General features: G+C 53.4%; 7 protein-coding genes and 1 non-coding gene across 8 annotated transcripts; 4 read left to right on the forward strand and 4 right to left on the reverse strand.

Annotated features, from left to right (window-relative positions):
• Positions 1–13: 13 nt before the first annotated feature.
• Positions 14–2,432, reverse strand: SAICODRAFT_5832 (uncharacterized protein; the record flags this gene model as incomplete). Its single annotated transcript, XM_019169600.1, has 3 exons — positions 14–710; positions 768–2,057; positions 2,116–2,432. The coding sequence occupies 3 exons, from the start codon at positions 2,430–2,432 to the stop codon at positions 14–16; spliced, it is 2,304 nt and encodes a 767-aa protein (XP_019025743.1).
• Positions 2,433–3,582: 1,150 nt separating this feature from the next.
• Positions 3,583–5,100, reverse strand: SAICODRAFT_54120 (FAD/NAD(P)-binding domain-containing protein; the record flags this gene model as incomplete). The annotated part of the gene is made up of 1 exon (XM_019169264.1): positions 3,583–5,100. One exon carries the CDS (start codon positions 5,098–5,100, stop codon positions 3,583–3,585), a length of 1,518 nt encoding a protein of 505 aa, XP_019025744.1.
• A 1,130-nt stretch (positions 5,101–6,230) lies between these two features.
• On the forward strand, positions 6,231–6,312 carry SAICODRAFT_t38. The gene has a single exon. It is a non-coding gene; the product is annotated as a tRNA-Leu (tRNA).
• A 1,164-nt stretch (positions 6,313–7,476) lies between these two features.
• Positions 7,477–8,453, forward strand: SAICODRAFT_89494 (uncharacterized protein; the record flags this gene model as incomplete). The annotated part of the gene is made up of 2 exons (XM_019171638.1): positions 7,477–7,807; positions 7,869–8,453. Coding segments are annotated over exons 1-2 (807 nt in total), but the record flags the coding sequence as incomplete, so codon positions are not given.
• A 738-nt stretch (positions 8,454–9,191) lies between these two features.
• SAICODRAFT_77228 (uncharacterized protein) lies at positions 9,192–12,092 on the forward strand. Its single transcript, XM_019171050.1, has one exon. The coding sequence runs from the start codon at positions 9,464–9,466 to the stop codon at positions 11,825–11,827; it is 2,364 nt and encodes a 787-aa protein (XP_019025746.1). The 5' UTR covers positions 9,192–9,463; the 3' UTR covers positions 11,828–12,092.
• A 116-nt stretch (positions 12,093–12,208) lies between these two features.
• On the reverse strand, positions 12,209–13,223 carry SAICODRAFT_17634 (uncharacterized protein). Its single transcript, XM_019165840.1, has 3 exons — positions 12,704–13,223; positions 12,470–12,639; positions 12,209–12,388 (listed from the first exon to the last, which is right to left on the reverse strand). Exons 1-3 carry the CDS (start codon positions 12,926–12,928, stop codon positions 12,232–12,234), a joined length of 552 nt encoding a protein of 183 aa, XP_019025747.1. The 5' UTR covers positions 12,929–13,223; the 3' UTR covers positions 12,209–12,231.
• A 354-nt stretch (positions 13,224–13,577) lies between these two features.
• Positions 13,578–15,575, reverse strand: SAICODRAFT_5837 (uncharacterized protein; the record flags this gene model as incomplete). The annotated part of the gene is made up of 1 exon (XM_019169603.1): positions 13,578–15,575. The coding sequence occupies one exon, from the start codon at positions 15,573–15,575 to the stop codon at positions 13,578–13,580; it is 1,998 nt and encodes a 665-aa protein (XP_019025748.1).
• Positions 15,576–16,937: 1,362 nt separating this feature from the next.
• Positions 16,938–18,379, forward strand: SAICODRAFT_69838 (uncharacterized protein; the record flags this gene model as incomplete). The annotated part of the gene is made up of 1 exon (XM_019170511.1): positions 16,938–18,379. Exon 1 carries the CDS (start codon positions 16,946–16,948, stop codon positions 18,377–18,379), a length of 1,434 nt encoding a protein of 477 aa, XP_019025749.1. The 5' UTR covers positions 16,938–16,945.
• Positions 18,380–18,384: the final 5 nt, after the last annotated feature.

Genomic DNA, 18,384 nt, shown 5'->3' on the forward strand with positions numbered 1-18,384 from the left:
CCTCCGAGTTAGCTTACGGTCCAGGAAGGTATCCCTGATGACCTTGTGCCGCACCAGTCATATCCCCATGTCCGACTCCCCACGCCATGTTATTCAGATCCATGAACGCAGGGAATCCCGGCAAGACACCCGGTACAGGCATCACAGGCGCAACACCATTGTTCCCAACCCCGGCTCCAGAGTTATCCCACCCAACCACTCCAGCATCAGCAAAGAAGTCCAAAGGACCAGGCGTGGAAGCCATTCCAACCGGCTGCCAGTTCCTCAGGTGCATCTCGGGACTCGGTAACCCTTCTGCACCAGGCGGCACAAGCGACGGGAAGTCATCCTTCGAGCCGACATTCCACTTCCTCGCAAGTGCACCAACAACCCTCAACGACCTCGACGCACTCTCCCACGTATTCGAAATCTCCGCCAACCCATCGGAACACACCCTCAACGCCTTTCTAGACTCCGCACGAGACTCGACCGAAGAAGTCGCGACCGTGGCGTCCACAAGATGGATCGTACACGCCGTGAAGAGGATATGCACCGAGAGGTTAACAACGTAGCGCAACGAAAACCGCTGACGGTAGTACGTCAACAGATTCGCGATCGCCATAGCCGCATTCGTGCACATCTGCCTCGGCAGTGCAGTCCCCTTCAACACCGGCTCCTTCTTCGCCAAAAATGGCCTGAACAGTAGGATAACCGTCGTATGGTACATCATACTAAAACACAGCAATTAGCACTCATTCAAAACTCCTCCTCGGAATAGGAAAACTTACTGCATCAAGACAACACTCGGCAATCCAACATCCCCAGGACCGCTGCCAACCCCTCCAACCTTTGCCCACCCCTCCAACCCATCCTCCCACCCCCTCAATCTTGTCCAAATCTCCCCAACCCTACCCACCCTCCCACTGGCCCCAACCTTCGTCGGACTACTCGAATACAACCCCTGCATCAAACTCCCCAGAATCTCCGTCAACGAACAAATACTCCCAAAAGTCGAATACAAATGCAACGGCACGTCCGGCAATTGCTGAATCGGAAAGCTCGGTTCATAATATGCGCGCCAGGGTAACGCTTCCTCGTTTAGGGAGATATTCGGTTTCGGAACCGTGACGTCGTCGGCAGGTATGAGAGATGGTCGTCCCATGTAGGTGGACCATCCTTTGTCGAAGACATAACATCCCCAAAACGTGACACTCCGAATCTCGGCCTCTTCAGCACGCATCGCACCGACTTCCACGAATCGCCGACAATCCAAGTGTAGCCCCAAATCCAACGCCATCCGGAAACTCATACCCGAGAAGATCCACCCGCGTGCATCGCGTCCACACCCCGCCTCCCTGGACCCCAACAACGCAAGTGCTTGCACAGTGGTGATGGACGGCTTCTCCAACTCATCCTCGAGTAGCTCACGAGCACGCTGGTAGAAGTGGTATCCTGCCGTACACACCTCACCCCCGACATCCCTGAGATCAGATCTCGAACTATACGGCGCCGCATGCGCCAAAATCGCATTCAACAACAGCTCCGAATAGTATTTGCCCCCACCCGCATGATAATCTCTCATGAACGCCGTGCGATCCAACACCACGAAATAGGGATGCTGCCACGTCCAATACAGCTCCAAGAGATGAGAGACGAGGGTAGAATCATACCACGTATTCGCCATCTTCGCTGTCTGTGCTCGCGGAGAGAGGGATATACTTCGCTGAGTCGCAGGGGTATCTTTCTCACTCCCCTCCACTAAATTCAAATTACTCGTCGGCCCGAAAAACCTCAATTCTCCAGCATCATCAACCCGTAACTGTCCCATAACCTCACTTAAATCAGTCACGAGGGATGGGCCAATCGGTGTTCGCGTCCCGCTCCCTTCGGCATTTTGTGGGGTATTGTTCGCGGGGTCGAAATCGAGGATGAGGGTTTCGAGGGGAGTGTCGCGGATGTAGGAGAGGAGTGAGTCTGTTTTGTCGCGGGGGCAGGATTGGAGGGATGTGATGAGCGCTTCGAGTGCGCCGACGCGGATTTTGAGTGCGTCGACGTGTTGTCGGGAATGTGTTCTATTTCTGTTACAGCATAACATATCAGCTCTGCGCAGGGTAGGAAGGAGAAAGGAGAGCATACCTTCTTCGATCCGATTCGGTGTCGTACGCACACTCCGTCTTATACAACTGACACGTCAAACACACCGGTAACCCACCATCACACTTAGACTTCCGTCTTCGACACGGGAAGCATGCGGTCGTAACACACCTCCTCTTCGCCTTCGTGCCGCCTTCTTGTTTGATCTCGGGTCCGGGGCTGTCCTCGAACTTGGGCGCCGTGGGTTGTCGATTGATCACCGGCGGCTGCTGTTGCTGCGGTGGAGGCGGTTGCGCAACACCCGAGCCTGGAGGCGGGTATCCCATTTGGCTGTGATCGTGCCCGGGTGGAATCGACATGTTATGATGTGTACTCCTTGCCGCGTAATCTCCGTGCCCCTCCATCTTCGTCGAACTTTGTCTTGCGTCTCGCGTGTCGTACGTAAACTCTTGGCGAAACTTCTCTCGGTCGCGACGAGTGCGACGTTCTTCGAAGATCTGCTCTTGCTCCTTCTCTTCGAATGATCTCTTCTCGAATCGCGACTTCACCTGTGGCGATGATGTCCTGTCCCTGCTGATTCAGCTTTGCAGTTCCTTGCAGGTCGTGCGTGCACCCCTTCGGTTTCGTTTGCGGCACTTGCTTCCTGGATATTTGATCCGAGATTGCTGGTTATCGCAATCGATCTCGAGTGCTTCCGTCAAGCAGGTTTGTGCAGGGATTGCAGCAACGGTATGAGAGATGGACAGATCAGGCTGATTCTCCCAAGTGCCTTCCCTTCAGGCTGAATTAATGGAGGTGGGTTCTTGCGCTGGGTGACTAAGCTTACCGTAGCGGTTGTTTCTCCAGACTCAGCCCGTGCATAAACTGGGGCCTGGGGTTCGGAGAACCGGGAATTTGGTGGGGCTCCACAGTCTGGCTCCGTGCTACAGCTGATCTGAGAGTTCTTGGAAGGAGAAAATAAAGATGATCCAGCTGTTCGCTGATCAGACCGCTCCATGCAATTTAATCGCTCGCTCTTTGGCCTGCGCACTCAACGACAGCCCGCGGATGGTGCACATGGCCATAGGCCCATGCGCTTCTACACGCTCCCGCGGAGACCCGGAGAAAGGGAAGATCCAGAGGAGCAGAGATTGAGATGCGTCACGAAGGGATAAGACTGTCCTGGATCTGGTTGGGTTGAGTTGAACGGTGAGGATCGATTGGTGGAATGGGCCAGGCGATTGCAACTGCTAAGGAACCGGGTAAGTTGTTGGGCGATTCGCCGCCCGTATCATTAGTCTGGCGTGGCAAGGGTCCGCTGATCGACAGATGTATGACCTATAAAGGACGATAACGAAGGATGACTTCGGGTGCATGTTTCCCGATCGAACCCTGCGACGACCTGACCTTTGACTTCTGAACGACACACATTGATCACGAACCAGACAAGATGTAGCACACATACAGATTCAATTTAGGTATCACAAATCCAAAGCAAAGACTCATCTAGTTATACTATACTCAAACACTTCACAACTTTCCCTCAGCCTGATATCCCTTCCCGCCACCCTCAACCGCAACCTGTAGCCTCGCCGCGTCCTCCGCATTCTCTTTGGCATTGCCCTTAACAGCATGACTCTTTGCTCCTCCATCGGGCAAAAACCAGTTCAAGTAAACATCCGCCAACTTCTTCGTAACACCCGCAACACCGATCTCCTCCTGTCCCTTGTACTCGAGATGAGCGCGAACGGCGTCTTGTGCGTCGACTTCGGCATCGTAAGCATACGTGCCCAAGACAGTGACCGGGTCCCCGTAGAGGTTGGGCGAACGGAGGTATTGCTTGCCAGAGAGTTCGGGGGACATAGCTGCGTCACGAGCATCTGCCTCCGCGCCATCGGGAAGATGCCAGATTGCGCCGTTGATGAATGAGATCTGTTGCTTTGCGTAGGCTTTGGGTTGACGAACCTTCTCGTAGATCTCGAGTGCTTCGGCGAGGGAGATAGAGCCCTTGACGACTTCGCCGAGGACGACACCGAGGAATGCGCCGTCTTCCATGGCGGTTGCGGCACCTTGGGCCATGTGGTTCACCATGGAGTGTGCGGCATCGCCCATGAGTGCGACATTGCGCTGGGGCGAAAGCCAAGTCTTGAGGGGACCGGTGACGAGCAAGGGCCACCTCTTAACAGACCCCTCTGGGATCATCTCAAGGATCTTGACAACCCTGGGGTCGAAATCCTTGTAGGTCTCCCTCAACGTCTTCACACAGTCCTCGCTGTCCCACTCACTCATCGGCGTCGTACAATGGTGACTCAAGACCATGTTGAAAATCTCACCCCCAGAGATAGGGTAAGAGATAATGTACTTGTGATCAGCCATCCAGACCTCCATCGTGAGTTTCTCGATGAGTTCGGCGGCCTGGGGGTCTTTGCGGACTTCACTGTAAGGGACGACGGCACGGTAGGCGCAGTTGGGGGTTGGTTGGATGGGGTCGGTGCTTTGACCGGGGAAGAGGGAGTTGCGGACAACAGACTTGACACCATCGGAGCCGATGATGAGGTCGGCCTCGACGACATCTCCCTTGGTTGTGAACACCTTCGCCTTTTGTCCAGGCGCGACATCGTACTCAATCCGGTCAACACGCGAATCAACACGGATTTCGACACCCTGCTTCTGTGCGACGGCGACGAGTCCATCGTGCAAATGCGCGCGGTGCACAACCCACCACGGCCATCCAACATCATTCCTCACCTCCGGAATCATATGAGTATACCCAACCTTGGTTCCATCCTGCTTCCTCATGTTCAACTCCTCGAACTCCACAAGGTTCTTGCCGATCACGTCCGCGACACCCCATTTGATGAGGAAACGGGAGACGTTGGGGGTCATCTGGATACCGGCACCGATTTCGCCGAGTTCGGGGGCTTGTTCGAGGAGGATTACTTTGACGCCGTTCTTTGCCATCGCGATGGAGCCGGCGACACCGCCGAGGCCTGCGCCGACGATGCAGACCGTCAAGTCTTTCTTGGTACCGTTTGTGATAGGAGCCATTGTGTTTGTTCAAGTAGCTGGTGCTGATCTGATCCTTGAAGGTCGAGGACGTGCCCTTCTTATACTTTTCCGCGCATCCCCGGATACCTGCTTCCCCCCATCGCATGCACCCTCATGATCCGGTCATTTGCCATTGCCGACGTTTCCGGAGCGAAATACCCAATCAAAGTCGAGGGATGTTGCGGGTACATGGTTCCGCCTTGAAATCTGCACATATCTGGGGGTGAGGGAGTGGGGCGTGGCGCAGGCGCGGAAATTTAGAGTTGGAATGTGGGGTGGGTGCATGCTTCCGCGAGGGTTGGACGGAAGAGTTGATGAAGGTTCTCGAGCGAGACTCGGTAATCGGCCGGGTAAGTCGGCAGTGTTGACATTTCTTGTAGTTGTAGGGTTGTTGAGACTGAAGGCTGGATCCGGAGGAGGTCGGCGGAGCGTACTGTTGCCTAGAGGCCCAGGATTGCCGGGAGATGTTTACAGCAATCGACTCGGTTGCAGGTCCTCATCGCCCATCGGTGGCAGCCTTGCTAGGTACCCGAGGGAAAATGTAGTCGTGTGAAAGCTTCAGCGTAGGGGGGCTATTACGTGTAAGCGTGAGATACAGACGAGGTTGATGATATGAATTCGGTTCCTAACCCGAGCCCATCACCTGAAACTCTCCGTCCTCGCAGTCACAATTAGGCCTTGGCGTTATTATCGATGTTGGTGCATGTACAGAGTTTGTGAGCGCTCCGGATCCCACGGTTCTTGGTGATGCGTAGAGGATTGTAGGTCATCAAATCACGCACAAATCAAAGTGCAAGGTAGTGGAAGCATTGAGTGAGGCACTGAAAGTCCTGCTGCGAGCACGGCGGATTGGCGGAGTCAATGTCGTTAGAGGCTTGGGCACAGCGACAATGTCGGCGTCCTTGTACAAATACACTTCAGACGTCAGTCACGAAGGGTAACAATGCATACCATGACAAGCTTCTTCTGTGCAAGGCGGGTCGTAACACTAAGTGGATAGCAGTCGCAACAAACCGCTCCACAGCTTCAGTACAGCTCTCGCCTAAGCGTCAACACCACGATCCGATTTCATAGAGATCACGAGTGACTGTCCCACTTCTTTTGAATTGGGCCACACCTGACCTACTCCAGGGAAGGTGGCCGAGTGGTTTAAGGCGTTGGCTTTAGGCGCCAATGGGTTCGCCCGCGCGAGTTCGAACCTCGTCCTTCTCACCATTAACTTCTTTTCTTTGCCGAACCGTTGACTCAACGAAAATTCCAAACGAGACGTAATATGAAGTGAAACTTCGTCTTTATTCCTGCGCTTGACGCAAAGGGCTCGGACTGGGGGACTTTCTCTTTGTATGTGGGCTGTTGTTCATCTGCACGCTTAGCGGGAGCAAGTAGATGGTAGACACGAGCGTAAGAAGTGGATATTGGGGTTCTTGAACATTATCAAGACATACCAGGCAAGAGCAGTCTGTGCTGTGCTAGGCATAATCTGTCTCGATCTTGTCACCTGGCGTGATTTATCACTCAGGTTGGCCTCGCCTCCCACGGTTTACCCGTAACGGCAACATGAAGCGACAAAGTGACCGAGAAAGTTTGCTCGTGCATTTGACAAGGTTCATGGACTTTCTGAACCCCATTCTGACCCTTTCAAGTACATATCTCCACTCGTGCACTGTTTGTCACCATCTTTGCTGGATTCGGCAATCCTGCAGTAACCTTCCCACGGTGCTCACGCTCACGCTGACGCTGAAGAGTGTCCTGTGAGCGTTCTTTGGTGAGGTGGTGGTCTGTCAGCGTAGATGCACGAAATAATACTCCAATCGACTCCAGTTTCGGTCCGAGCACTCTACCACCACCACCAAAAATCCGAATAACCTCCAAGAATGATCCAAACTCCAGGAAACAATACACCTTCACGTCCACCACGGCTTCAACATTCCTGATTACACCTCAGTCGCCATCTATGAGCGTTATCCAGGGATCGATCGGATTCGGATTTCCGGATCCAGCACGCGCTAGCGCATGGGCACTCGACATCGGCCGACTGACTCGCACGACGCTAAACTTTCACTTTATCTCCGGCACTCCATCCCTCGCTCGAGTTCGATTTCGGCACGAACCCAGCACCACCACATCCACAACTACCATGATTACGGCTAACATAGTCAGTCAGATTGTCTGAATCGCCTGAGGGTTGAACAGGTGTGGCATACTTCAGGTATGCTGAATCGAGTGACTTCACATTGTCTAAATTTAAATATCGAATCTTGTCACTCCAGACGGATGTCCTCACGGTTCATGCTTGCGTTGGTTGGGAATTTATCGCTTAAGCGCGCGGCGGTCGGCGTGCCTCTTCGTGCAGCTGTCTACGTAACCGCATACACCCGACAAACAGACCATCAAGGGAACCGACGAGCTCAGCTTCCATCGATCTGAGCATCAAGACCTATTTACAGACCACATTTCAAGTTTACGAAGCTATTACTCTCGATCATGTACGGTCTTCGCTCGACTCTGACCTCCTGGCGCGAGTATCTCGCACCGGTTGCGACGACCTCATCGTTCAAATCGACCGGAACGCTCACACCGGAGGAGTTTGTTGCTGCGGGCGATTATTTGGTGTACAAGTTTCCGACTTGGTCTTGGAGTGGCGCGAGTGAGGGTGGGAAGAAGGACTACCTCCCGGAGGGCAAGCAGTTTCTTGTAACGAAGCATGGTAAGTTCAGAAGTGTGAATGATGTTGGGTCTGGGTGAGTGTATGCTAACACATATCATAGTACCGTGTATGAAACGACCGAGTGCGCTTGAGGCTGCTACGGCGGATGAATTTGAGATTGCCGCTGAAGAGGGAGAGGGAGAGGAAGGATGGCTTGCTCCCGTTTCCCAGGCGCAGAACATCACCTCAGCAGCAGAGGAGATCCCAGACATGGACGATGAGTCCGCACCAGTAACGACCATCGAACCCATCGCAGCTGCGAAGAGTGGACCACTCGCCGACGATGATCTGCCGGATCTCGATGAACTTGCCCTTCCGGACGAAGACGACGACGATGCTGTTGCGACGAATACGTTGAGTCACCGTACCTACGACCTCTACATTACCTATGATAAGTACTACCGTACACCTCGACTTTGGCTCTCGGGTTACTCCGAGTCTGGCGCTCCGCTTCCTCCCTCGTCCGTCTTGGACGACGTCATGGGTGATTATGCGCGAAAGACGGTCACAGTGGAGAAAGCTACGTTCTTGGGTGAGGGAGTTGGTATGCCGACGGTACACCCTTGTAGGCATGCGGAGGTCATGAAGAGGGTCATTGAGAGGGCAGATGTGCGTGTCAAGGAGAAGGCTGCGAAGAAGGAGGCCGATGGTAACGAGGAAGGTTTGAGGGTCGATCAGTATTTGGTTGTATTTTTGAAGTTTATGGCGAGTGTTATTCCGACGATTGAACACGACCAGACGATGGGATTCTGATTGATGATTTGGAGATGATTGAATTCGGATGTCTCGGCAGCACACGGAACGAGGCTCGAACCTGGGGAACGGCCTGCAGCGAACTGAGCAGTGGTAACAGGGTAGAGGTACACGGGCTTTTCTAGGGAGTTGGCGTCTTTATGATCGAATATATTTTCCTTATTCAACATGCGTATCGAAAGCTTAGCAACTCAGCACTTTTGTCCATACGTTGGCATTGGCGCCACCCGAAGAAGCTCCGCAGGCTGTGCGCATTAACGAGCTCTAGGCCCCCGGTCCAAACGTCATTCGAGTCCCTGCCCAATTTGTGGATTCCCGAAGTACCGATCTCGGGACTTTATTTTGGATTTATCCTTTATACCCGTTTCACCGTTCGGTTTCAGCTGTGTTCTTTTGCCCAGCTGCTTGGAACTTCGTTGGACGTAGGTGTTGCTCATGAGCGCTGACGGTGCTCTCATTGCCGGCGGCGGCTTCGAGTATGCTCCCATTCCGCTCGTTGTTGTCGATAACGAGCATGTCGTCCGTGCCGTCAACATTGCGGCCAGGAATATTCTTCAGATCCGGGAAGTGAAGGATAGGTATGGGTTATTGGAGGATATCGGCGTTGAGGTTTGGCCGGGCTCACAGGGACCGCCGGTACCGACACATCATAACCCATCACACCGATTATTCAAATCACTTGAGATCCAGTTCGTCAGTACTGATAGCGATTTACATTTACAGCCTGCTCCGACACCCGTACGCCTTGGATATCCCGGAAATGAACAACCTGGCTCAGCAAGATATTTTAGCGGAGTCATACAGCCATGGGCGAGGGGACGACAGACATGGTATACGATTACTATATTCCCGACTGGACCGGATTCACGATCAGTTGATGGTTGGTCGTCGCCGTCATCGTCTATGTCGGGCATGAGTAGGCCGCGATATTCGTTACCGCCGAGAGATCAGCCATTACAGCAGACGAATGGATACAATAACAACAAGACGACGGTTGTACGATTAGAGGATGTGGATGAGGAGATGAGTCTGGATACTGTTGAGGAGATTGGGATTGGTGCGGAGACGCCGGGTAATGAAGCTGAAGACCAGATTACCACGAGAAGTGGGATGCCGAGTCGGTCGTCGCATTATCCATTCTTGAAGAGGGTACGGAGGGCGTTGTTGAATGCGATTGATTTGCCATTGGCTGCGATTACTTCTGATTCGTCGATGTTGGTCTTAAATGACGCGGCATGTATGGTCCTCGGAAATCCTCGGGGTTCGACGATCACTAGGGAAGACTTTGATGAAGGCTTCGAGTGGCTTCAACAATGGAGATTATGGACGGAAGATTGGAGGCAACTACTACCAGCACCTCAGTATCCAGTCGTCCGCGCACAACGTGGTGAGAGCTTCGATGATGTGCTGCACGGATACGAACACATTCAAACCGGCGAACGACTCTTCTTACTCTTCAGCGGACGACCCATGTACGACGGCGACAAACCTCTCGGCGGATTTGTCTGGTTCAACGACGTCACGGCACGCATGGAAGCAGAGAAAAGTACGAACGACATTGCGGCAATCAAAGGTGGTGAAGAAAAGTTCAGAGAGATTCTCGACTTGCTGCCATGGGTTATCTGGACCGCAGACGCGAACGGACGCGTGGATCATTTCAATATGAGGTGGTATCATACGACTGGGCATTCAGCCGATAAGCTGGATGCGTGGTCGGATTATGTGCATGAAGATGATCGAGAGGCGCTCATTGAGACGTGGAAGCATGCTGTGGCTACCGGGACGCAGTATTTGTTTGAAGGACGGTTACATCAGAATGGATCTGAGGCACGGTATCATATGATGCAGGCTCAGCCATTGCGGAATATCGAGGGCGAGGTCGTGCGGTGGTTTGGTTCGTGTACGGATATTCATGATCGTTATACCGCTGTCAAGAATGCCGAAGCGGCACAGGCTGCAGCGATTGCCGCGAAAGAAGCGAGTAGATTGAAGAGTGAGTTCTTGGCTGTTATGAGTCACGAGATCAGAACTCCCATTGCGGGAGTTATCGGTATGAGTGATTTGTTGCTCGATACTGAGTTGGATGAGGAACAGAAGGATTACGGATTGAATATTCGGAGGAGTGCGGATGCGTTGTTGACTGTCATCAACGATATTCTGGACTTCAGCAAGATCGAGGTCAACCGTCTCGAGATGGATAACGCACCGTTCGATATGTGCGTCTGTCTTACCGATGTTGTTCGTATGCTCAATTTCTCTCTGGAAGTCAAGAACTTACGGTTTGTCTGTAAATCAGAAATTGAAGGGCGAGATTTGGTCGTTATGGGTGATTCGGGACGTGTACGACAGGTTGTCACGAATCTGATGAGTAATGCGGTCAAATTCACGCCGGCTGGTGGTACGATCACATTGGGCGTTGAGATTGTGAAGGAGGAGGAGAAGAACATCAGGTTGCGGATTGCGGTACAGGATACTGGTATTGGAATTTCAGAGGCGACACAGAAGATGCTCTTTATGCCCTTTACGCAGGCTGATAGCTCGACTGCGAGGAATTACGGCGGTACTGGATTGGGGTTGAGTATTTGCCGGAGTCTGGTGGAGTTGATGGGTGGGTTTATCACCTTGTCATCTAAGCTTGGTGAAGGCTCGGAAATCTGGTTCGAGGTCCCGTTCACGAAGGCGACGAAGGAGGATTTGGCAAAGGCAAGCCCAGACTTGGGCAGCCGGAGTCGATTCCCGAACAGCAACTTTACCCCAGCCACGCCATCGACTGGCAAGAGACAGCGGTCGGGTGACAAGACGCCTGAGGAGCTCCACTCTGAGGCTGAGGCACGAGCGCAGGTGACGATCCTTGTCGCGGAGGATAACGCGCTCAACCTTCAAATCGCCATGAAAACCCTTCGAAAAATGGGCTTCGACGCCGAAAGTGTCAACAATGGACTCGAAGCCGTCGAAGCGGTTAAAAGGCGTGCAGAATCCGGGAAACCTGGATATGGCTGCGTTCTCATGGATTGTCAGATGCCGACGATGGACGGTTATGAAGCCACTGCAATCATCCGCAGAAACACGAATCCGGAGGTTAGAGACGTTCCGGTAATTGCGATGACGGCCTCAGCCATAAGAGGTGAGAGGGAGAAGTGCCTTGAAGCTGGGATGGACGATTATTTGTCGAAGCCGGTTCGGCTGAAGAGTTTGGAAACGACGTTGTTGAAGTGGATGCATAAGGATCAGAAAGGAAACGAGAACGCGATGGATATATCGCGATAAACTCAATGGAAATGTGCAATATCAGTGGAAGAGAGGAGTTTCTGGCAGCATATGTGTGGTTATGGGCAAACAAAACACGGGATAACACGGCTATACATATACCAGCAACGGTGATGGGTTTTTGGACTTTTATGAGTTACGTGGACTTGCATATGGAGTAAGACGGGTGGTTTCTTTGCATAACAATGAGATGATATTGGATCCATCCAAAAAGTTGCAAGCGAGATTGCTTCACCGCCCGTAATTGAAGATAACGTAGGTAATTATAACATAAACTCCGAAAATACCGCCACCCTCAGACAGACATTATCAAATAAGATACCAGTCATTTCACACAGTCACCTCGTCCAAAAGAGAAAAAAACCCTCAAACTCGTTCACGCCCAACTCCGCGCTGCACCTCCCTCACTTGCTTCCAGAACCACGCCTAAAGAACCCACCCAAGATACCGCCGCCCTTCCCACTATCACTCGTCTCACTTCCCGCAACGCTAGCCCTCCTGTCCGGCATCGCCTTAGTGATGTTCTTCACGTAGCCATTCTTATCGACAGTGACCAGTACCCTGTTCACCTATAATCAGCACATTTTCACGGACGATGGTTATCTTCCAGAAGCAGAAGCGTGGGAATGGAAGGGCACATACGAGACAGGAGGCTCAGGCGGGTTGTTGATAGCCTTCTGAGCATCGATTGCAGACTTTGGGTTTTCGTGTTTAGCAGCTTGGTTGTCTTTAAAGGAGCCGAATGCCATTGACATTGGGAATGAGATTTTTGGTTCTTCGACGCGGTGCTTTGGGAGCTTGTTCTTCACTTCCTTTCACCACCCTCTATCAGCCTCTGACACACCTGGTTTTTTAGTTCTCAAAGTTTAGACATACCGTATAGGCTTTGTCGACATACATTTCCTTGAGACGCGAGACTTCCTGCTCAGAAACACCGCCGGAGATGGTTTGCTGCAATGGAGCGAACTGATCGTGGGATTCGTCTTCGTCGGCGGTAGCTCGGGTGGGGGAGGAGGGTCCCTCGGACTTGGAGGAGCCCCCGGGCTTGAGGGAGAAACGGCGGCGGGCTGGCGATTTTTGCTCAGCTGGAGGGGAAGACATCGTTACTATTACAATTGAAACCACTTGCAATTGATTTGATGCGAGCGTGGTAGGGAGAAGCACTGGACAAGGAGGGGGAACGAGGTCTTTATAAGGTAGCGGGCCGGTGAGTTACGAATCAGCTGCCTCACTCGTCATCGACCGGCCGGCCTCAAAAGCGGACAACATGCTATGAACGCCCGCTGATCCCCTCATGCACGCAGTTGGGTGCTGTGACTGTATAGGCCACATGATAAGGGGAGACTCGCTTGACGAATTCAAAACTTGATTGGAGCCCGCATAATGAGACAGGCAGCAGCAGCAGGCAATACTTGGACAGTTTCCGAGTCACAGGTACGTTTCCGAGATTGTGTTTGGTTGCAATTGTGCAGCGGAGGATCGGACCGCGCGCCGTAGCAAAACTCTAAAATGCCCGTCGAGAGCGAAGTTTCAGGATGAGAATGTCCATGCGAAGGGATGAATCAATGAGATCAAATAGTATTTCTGACGAAAAAGTGAAGCAAAATCAAGGGTATCTGACCGCTAGCTACAAACCGTAGCACCAAAAAACTCGCTCGCTCCGCTAATAACCCAAAGCCTGAATAAACCAACCCACACGACGTTGTCCTCTAACAAGCGTTCGTAAACACTCACAAATACATCCTCACACTCATACATTCGTCGGTATCACCAATCCCAAACCCCTGATCCCGGTACTCCGCTTCTGAACACCCTCCTCGTGCTCCTCCTCCTCCTCCTCCTCAATACTCTCATGCACACTATTCCTCGTACTCCCACTCTCCCCCTCAACCTCCAACCCCAAACTATCCCTCGCTCTAACAACCCTCGGCGGTGTCCCGCTACTCCCACTCGCCCCATACGGCGCCTTCCCAAATATCCTCTCCAGTTTCTTCGCCCTTCGCTCTTCATCTCCCATACTCGGTCCATCACGGGATGAATCAAGGAGACGGCCGGCGTCGGTGAAGTTCATCCCGGACAGGCGGGGGGCTTCGTTAGCGGAGGAATTGGAGTTGTTGATAGAGGAGTCTTGGGTTGAGGTTGAGGAGCGGGGGATGAGGGCTTCGCGGGATTCAGCTTTATAGTGCACGCCGATCAACCTTACACTTCCTGCTCCTCGGGCAACGTGTCGTCCTCCACTGACACCGGGGTGCGGTGATAGAGTCACACGCCCAGGATACCCCATCACGGGCGGCATACTCGAACTACGAACCCGTACCCCCGCACCCCCATCACCCACCCCAAAGAAATCATTCATCTTCTTCGCCCTCCTCATCCTCCCCAATCGCTCCGCCCTCTCCTCCGCCAACTCATCCTCATCCGCCTCATCATCGGTGATTCCCTCTTCACTGTCTTCAGAGTGTGAGTCGAGAGGCACACGGTATGAAGGCGATCCACTCCGTCCACGGGACCGCATAGCGGGTTCGACGAGTGCGCGGTGGATGAGGTCCTCACTGAGTGTCTCCCCGAATACCGCGCGGAGTTTCGATTGTGAGCGACGGAGACGGGAGCGTTCGCGTGACGAGAGGCGTTTTCCCATGGGGTTGCTCTCCGCCAGAGTTTCACCGAGCAGTGCTTGCAGTTTGGGGAGTTGACGACGGGGGAGGTAGATCTTCGTCGCACGACGCTGATGGTGTCCATGTGTAACACCAGGTCTATCAACCTCCTCAGCCGAGCTCCGCGTAGACTCCGACTCACTACTCGCGATCTCAACTGCAATCCTAATATCCTGCATCCGCTCCTCATACTCCAACAACGAATCCGCCTCCTCTTTATCCAACGGTAACCCAAGCACCGACAACAACCTCACCCTCGTCTCCCTCTCCGTCCCCGTTCGTGTCCGTCCCCGTGCGTAGAGCTCGATGAGTTCTTCGGCGAGGGAGGAGTCATAGTAGGTGTGGAGTTTTGTGCGGATGATTGCGGTGCGGATGGTGGCGTCAAGGTAGTCTTCGCGGCTCAGAATGTCGCCCACGAGGACAGGTTCTGAGGACGAAGGGGTGATGGAGGAGGTGGTGGTGGATTCGAGTTCGGAGGGGGAGAGTTGGAAGATTGCCCAGACGACGGGGCCTTCGCGTATTGAGTGCACGAAGGAGTTGATATCGGTTGAAGATGAGAATGAGCCGAGGTCCGTTCGGGATCTTCGGATGTTGACTTTGACAGGTGCGTATTCATCGAAGTAGACCTTTTCCAGCTCGTCTGCGGGTACGTTTTGTGCGTGTTCGAGCAGTAACAGCAATTCGGGGAGTAGGTGATTTCGCGCGAGGTGTTTCGCGATTGTCGGTGATAAAAGCGACACCTTCTCCGTTTCTTCTTTCGCAATATAGATCCCAATCTTATCCCCATCCGACAAACACGCTCCCAACGCCTCATTCCACCTTAGCCGTACCCTCTCATCCCTATCATGCCCAAACAAAGCACCCAATCTTGGGATATCCTTCACATCCTGCGATAACGAGGGGGAGCTGTTTGGGCGGGAGTTGGTGGGTGTGACGAAGGGTGATTCATTCGTGACGGGGATCAGGGATTTTTCGATGAGGGATGCGAGATCGGAGACGGTGGTTGTGGTGGAGAGGTCGATGGTGACTTCCAAAGGGAGGACGTTACCGGGCGCTGGAGAGGATGAGGGAAGGAGGTATGGATGGAGTCGCATCTTGAATCTTGAGGTTGAGCAAAAGGTAATTGCAATTGATCGTGACAGCTGTCAAATCGAACCCCTTTTGTCGATCAATGGCGGGTTCGTCGCGGAGCCGATCGAGAGTGTTGATGTTGGTGCAGCTGAAACGAAGAAAGCAAGCAGGCAGCCGCGAGAGTCGGAGAAAGGAACGAAGGTGGTACGAGCTGGTATATATACGTCGACGTAGCAAATCGCAGATAGGATAGATCAGATGGTATCAGTTCAGAGTCCCCTCTCGGGTGGTGTCGTCGCTCTCGCTCCGAGTTTGGCTTTGGCTTTGGCTTTGGGCTTACGGTGCAGCGCTCGCTGGCTGTAACGTTATGCGCCTAAGAGAAGGAAGCTCAAGTGCTGGTTTCACCGCGAAGCAGAAGATAGCTAAGCTGATCACCTGAGGAAAAAGAGGACTAGGACAAAGAAAGGAACTACCAACCACCAAATCCGCGCTGGGTGACGCACGGATCGCAGCTTTAGAGCGTGGATCAGAGGTGGAGCGGGCGGCTAGGGAAGTTTGAGCAGCGTTGTTCGGGGTTTACGGACTACAGTCTCCCCGTTGGACAGCATCCCGGTTGAGACTACGCAGCTACACGTGCTGCCCCACGCCGTTCGGTGCATGTGTAGCGGTCCATGATACCAGCGTCACTTCAAGGGCTTGATAGGAGAATTATCCAACGTGGTGTCTTGTCAATTGGAGCCATGGGCATGGATTTTCTCCGTAGTTTACCCGTATGGACCCGTACAATTCTCCTAACCGCAGCTGCAGCGCATCCCCACTCTGATATCCTCGAGCCTCGAGTCTCCTTCCCCTCGCCAATGGCAGCGTTCACGGACCCGAATTGAACGAGAGATCTCATGCGCATCATCCTCCGCAAACACATCTTTCATCTCCGAGCAGCGGCTGTCAAGACCAACCCTTCTGCGGCGTCGCGCCACAACGTCGAAAAACCGTACATGCGCCCCCCGTACATTCCATCTCGGGGTGAATCTCCTCCAAATCAGCTGTGTAAGATGAATCCTTCGAACAGCTGACGGACGGCCTCTGTAGAAAAGGCTTTTGGGCGTTTCCTGCGGACCAATGGAATGGAAGGCTTTGCTTTGCATTACGAGTAAGTCGCGTAGAAGCCTGATCGCAGCTTCCCCGAGGTTTTGTGGCTGGCAGGCGTCCAGTGTGGGTGCTGTCAGAAAAGCTTGGTTCGTTGATCCCGGGGACGTCCAGGGAACTTCCAGGGAACTTCCGGGGACGTGCGATCTGTTGGCGCTCTGGTTGATTCCCACGGTGGATGCGGGTCACGTGTACACCAGCCAGCCTAGCTGCACCTCCCACACCGTACACCTTCCTCCCAAGGACGATGCCAACACCAACAGGCCCCGAAACACTCGCTTCCCTCCTCCAAACAACCCTCCGCACCCAACAACACCCCGACTCCCTCGCCAACGCTCTAACAGCCTACACCCTCGCCGGATCAGCGACCGAAGCCGCCACTGTTGCTCCCCTGTTATTGAGATGCTTGTATATTTTGGATGGAGAGTGGACACAGCATTTGTGTGATGCGATTGAGGCGTCGTTGAAGAGGGTTGGTGGGGTCAGGGTTGCGGGGTTGGGCTACGATATTCTTAAAGCGGGGTTGGAGGAGGAGAATCCAGTGCCGGTACGCATTCTATGTCTGCGTGTGCTCAGGGAGGAAAAGGGTGGGGAGTGGAGTGAGGATAGGGGTGTGGTGAGCGGGTTAGTCGGGAGTCTGGGGGCGAGGGAGGAGGGTGTGGGTGGGTTCGCTGTCGAGGTTCTTACACAGAAACTCAAAGAGGTGGAAGGGTTGGGTGAGGTGTTGGTGGCGAGGGATGTATTGGATCAATTACTCGAGTTGCCGAGGGGGAGGGGGTTGACGAGTGCGCAGGCGAGTACGGTACAAGCGCGGATTCTGGCGGTGTTGACTGCGTTACCGCCGACGACGCTCTATTGCACACCAGAGTTGAGGGCGTTGTTGGATCCAGCGGTGGTGGAGGAGGATCCGTTGTTTGCGCTCGTTCTCATCGATACGTACGCTTCCCTTCTTCTCACTTCGCCAGCCGAAACCTTCACCTTTCTAAAGGAAAACGGAGCAACGGACAAAATGATCGCCCTGGTGAAGGACGACGACCCACTACTCAGTCCATACATCTACAAATCAATCTTACCGGCACTACCAGAGGTCCCGGACGAAATGATATCGTCCGTCGCGAGGGCTTTAGACGACAAAGCACTACGCAATGGAGCCTTGGTCGCAGTCGGCCTCACCCCCGCCCTAGCAAAAAACAAAGACGTACTCGAAGCATCTTTCGTCACCGGATTCACCAAGCGAGCCGATATCCCCGCCCTAGAATCTCTCGCCGCAATCCTCACCCGCGAGCCTTCGGCCTCCGCGCAATCCATCTGGAACTCTCTCCCAGATGCCCGAAAACTGCTCGGAGGCCTCATTGATGCCACGACGGATTTCGCACTCGTCGAGCCCGCTGCTGCGATTGCGGCGTATAGTGTCTTGAAGGGGTTGGTGAGGCATAGGTTTGGGGTTGAGATTGTTGTGGGGAGTGCGGCTGCAATGGAGAGGTTGTTGGGGGTTGGGGAGAGAAGTTGGGGGAAGGAGGTTATGTGGGCGAGGTTTGAGTTGGTTCAGGGTATGGCTAAGTGGAAAGAGGAGGAGGGAGGTTCGGGGTCGGTGTTGGGGCCTTGGGAGGAAAGTGTGAGGGTGAGGATTGGGAAGGGACCGTTTTGGGTTGAGAATAATCTGGAGATTGATGTTATGTAGGAGAA

The sequence above is a fragment of the Saitoella complicata genome (genome assembly GCF_001661265.1).
Source record: "Saitoella complicata NRRL Y-17804 unplaced genomic scaffold SAICOscaffold_5, whole genome shotgun sequence".
Classification (NCBI taxonomy): domain Eukaryota; kingdom Fungi; phylum Ascomycota; class Saitoellomycetes; order Saitoellales; family Saitoellaceae; genus Saitoella; species Saitoella complicata.

Coding starts and splice junctions, on each gene's coding strand:
- SAICODRAFT_77228 (XM_019171050.1), top strand. CDS start 9,464: ATGTCGGGCATGAGTAGGCCGCGATATTCGTTACCGCCGAGAGATCAG.
- SAICODRAFT_17634 (XM_019165840.1), bottom strand. CDS start 12,928: ATGTCTTCCCCTCCAGCTGAGCAAAAATCGCCAGCCCGCCGCCGTTTC. Junction 12,640..12,703: donor ATGTCGACAAAGCCTATACG/GTATGTCTAAAC, acceptor GGGTGGTGAAAG/GAAGTGAAGAACAAGCTCCC. Junction 12,389..12,469: donor CCGCCTGAGCCTCCTGTCTC/GTATGTGCCCTT, acceptor ATAGGTGAACAG/GGTACTGGTCACTGTCGATA.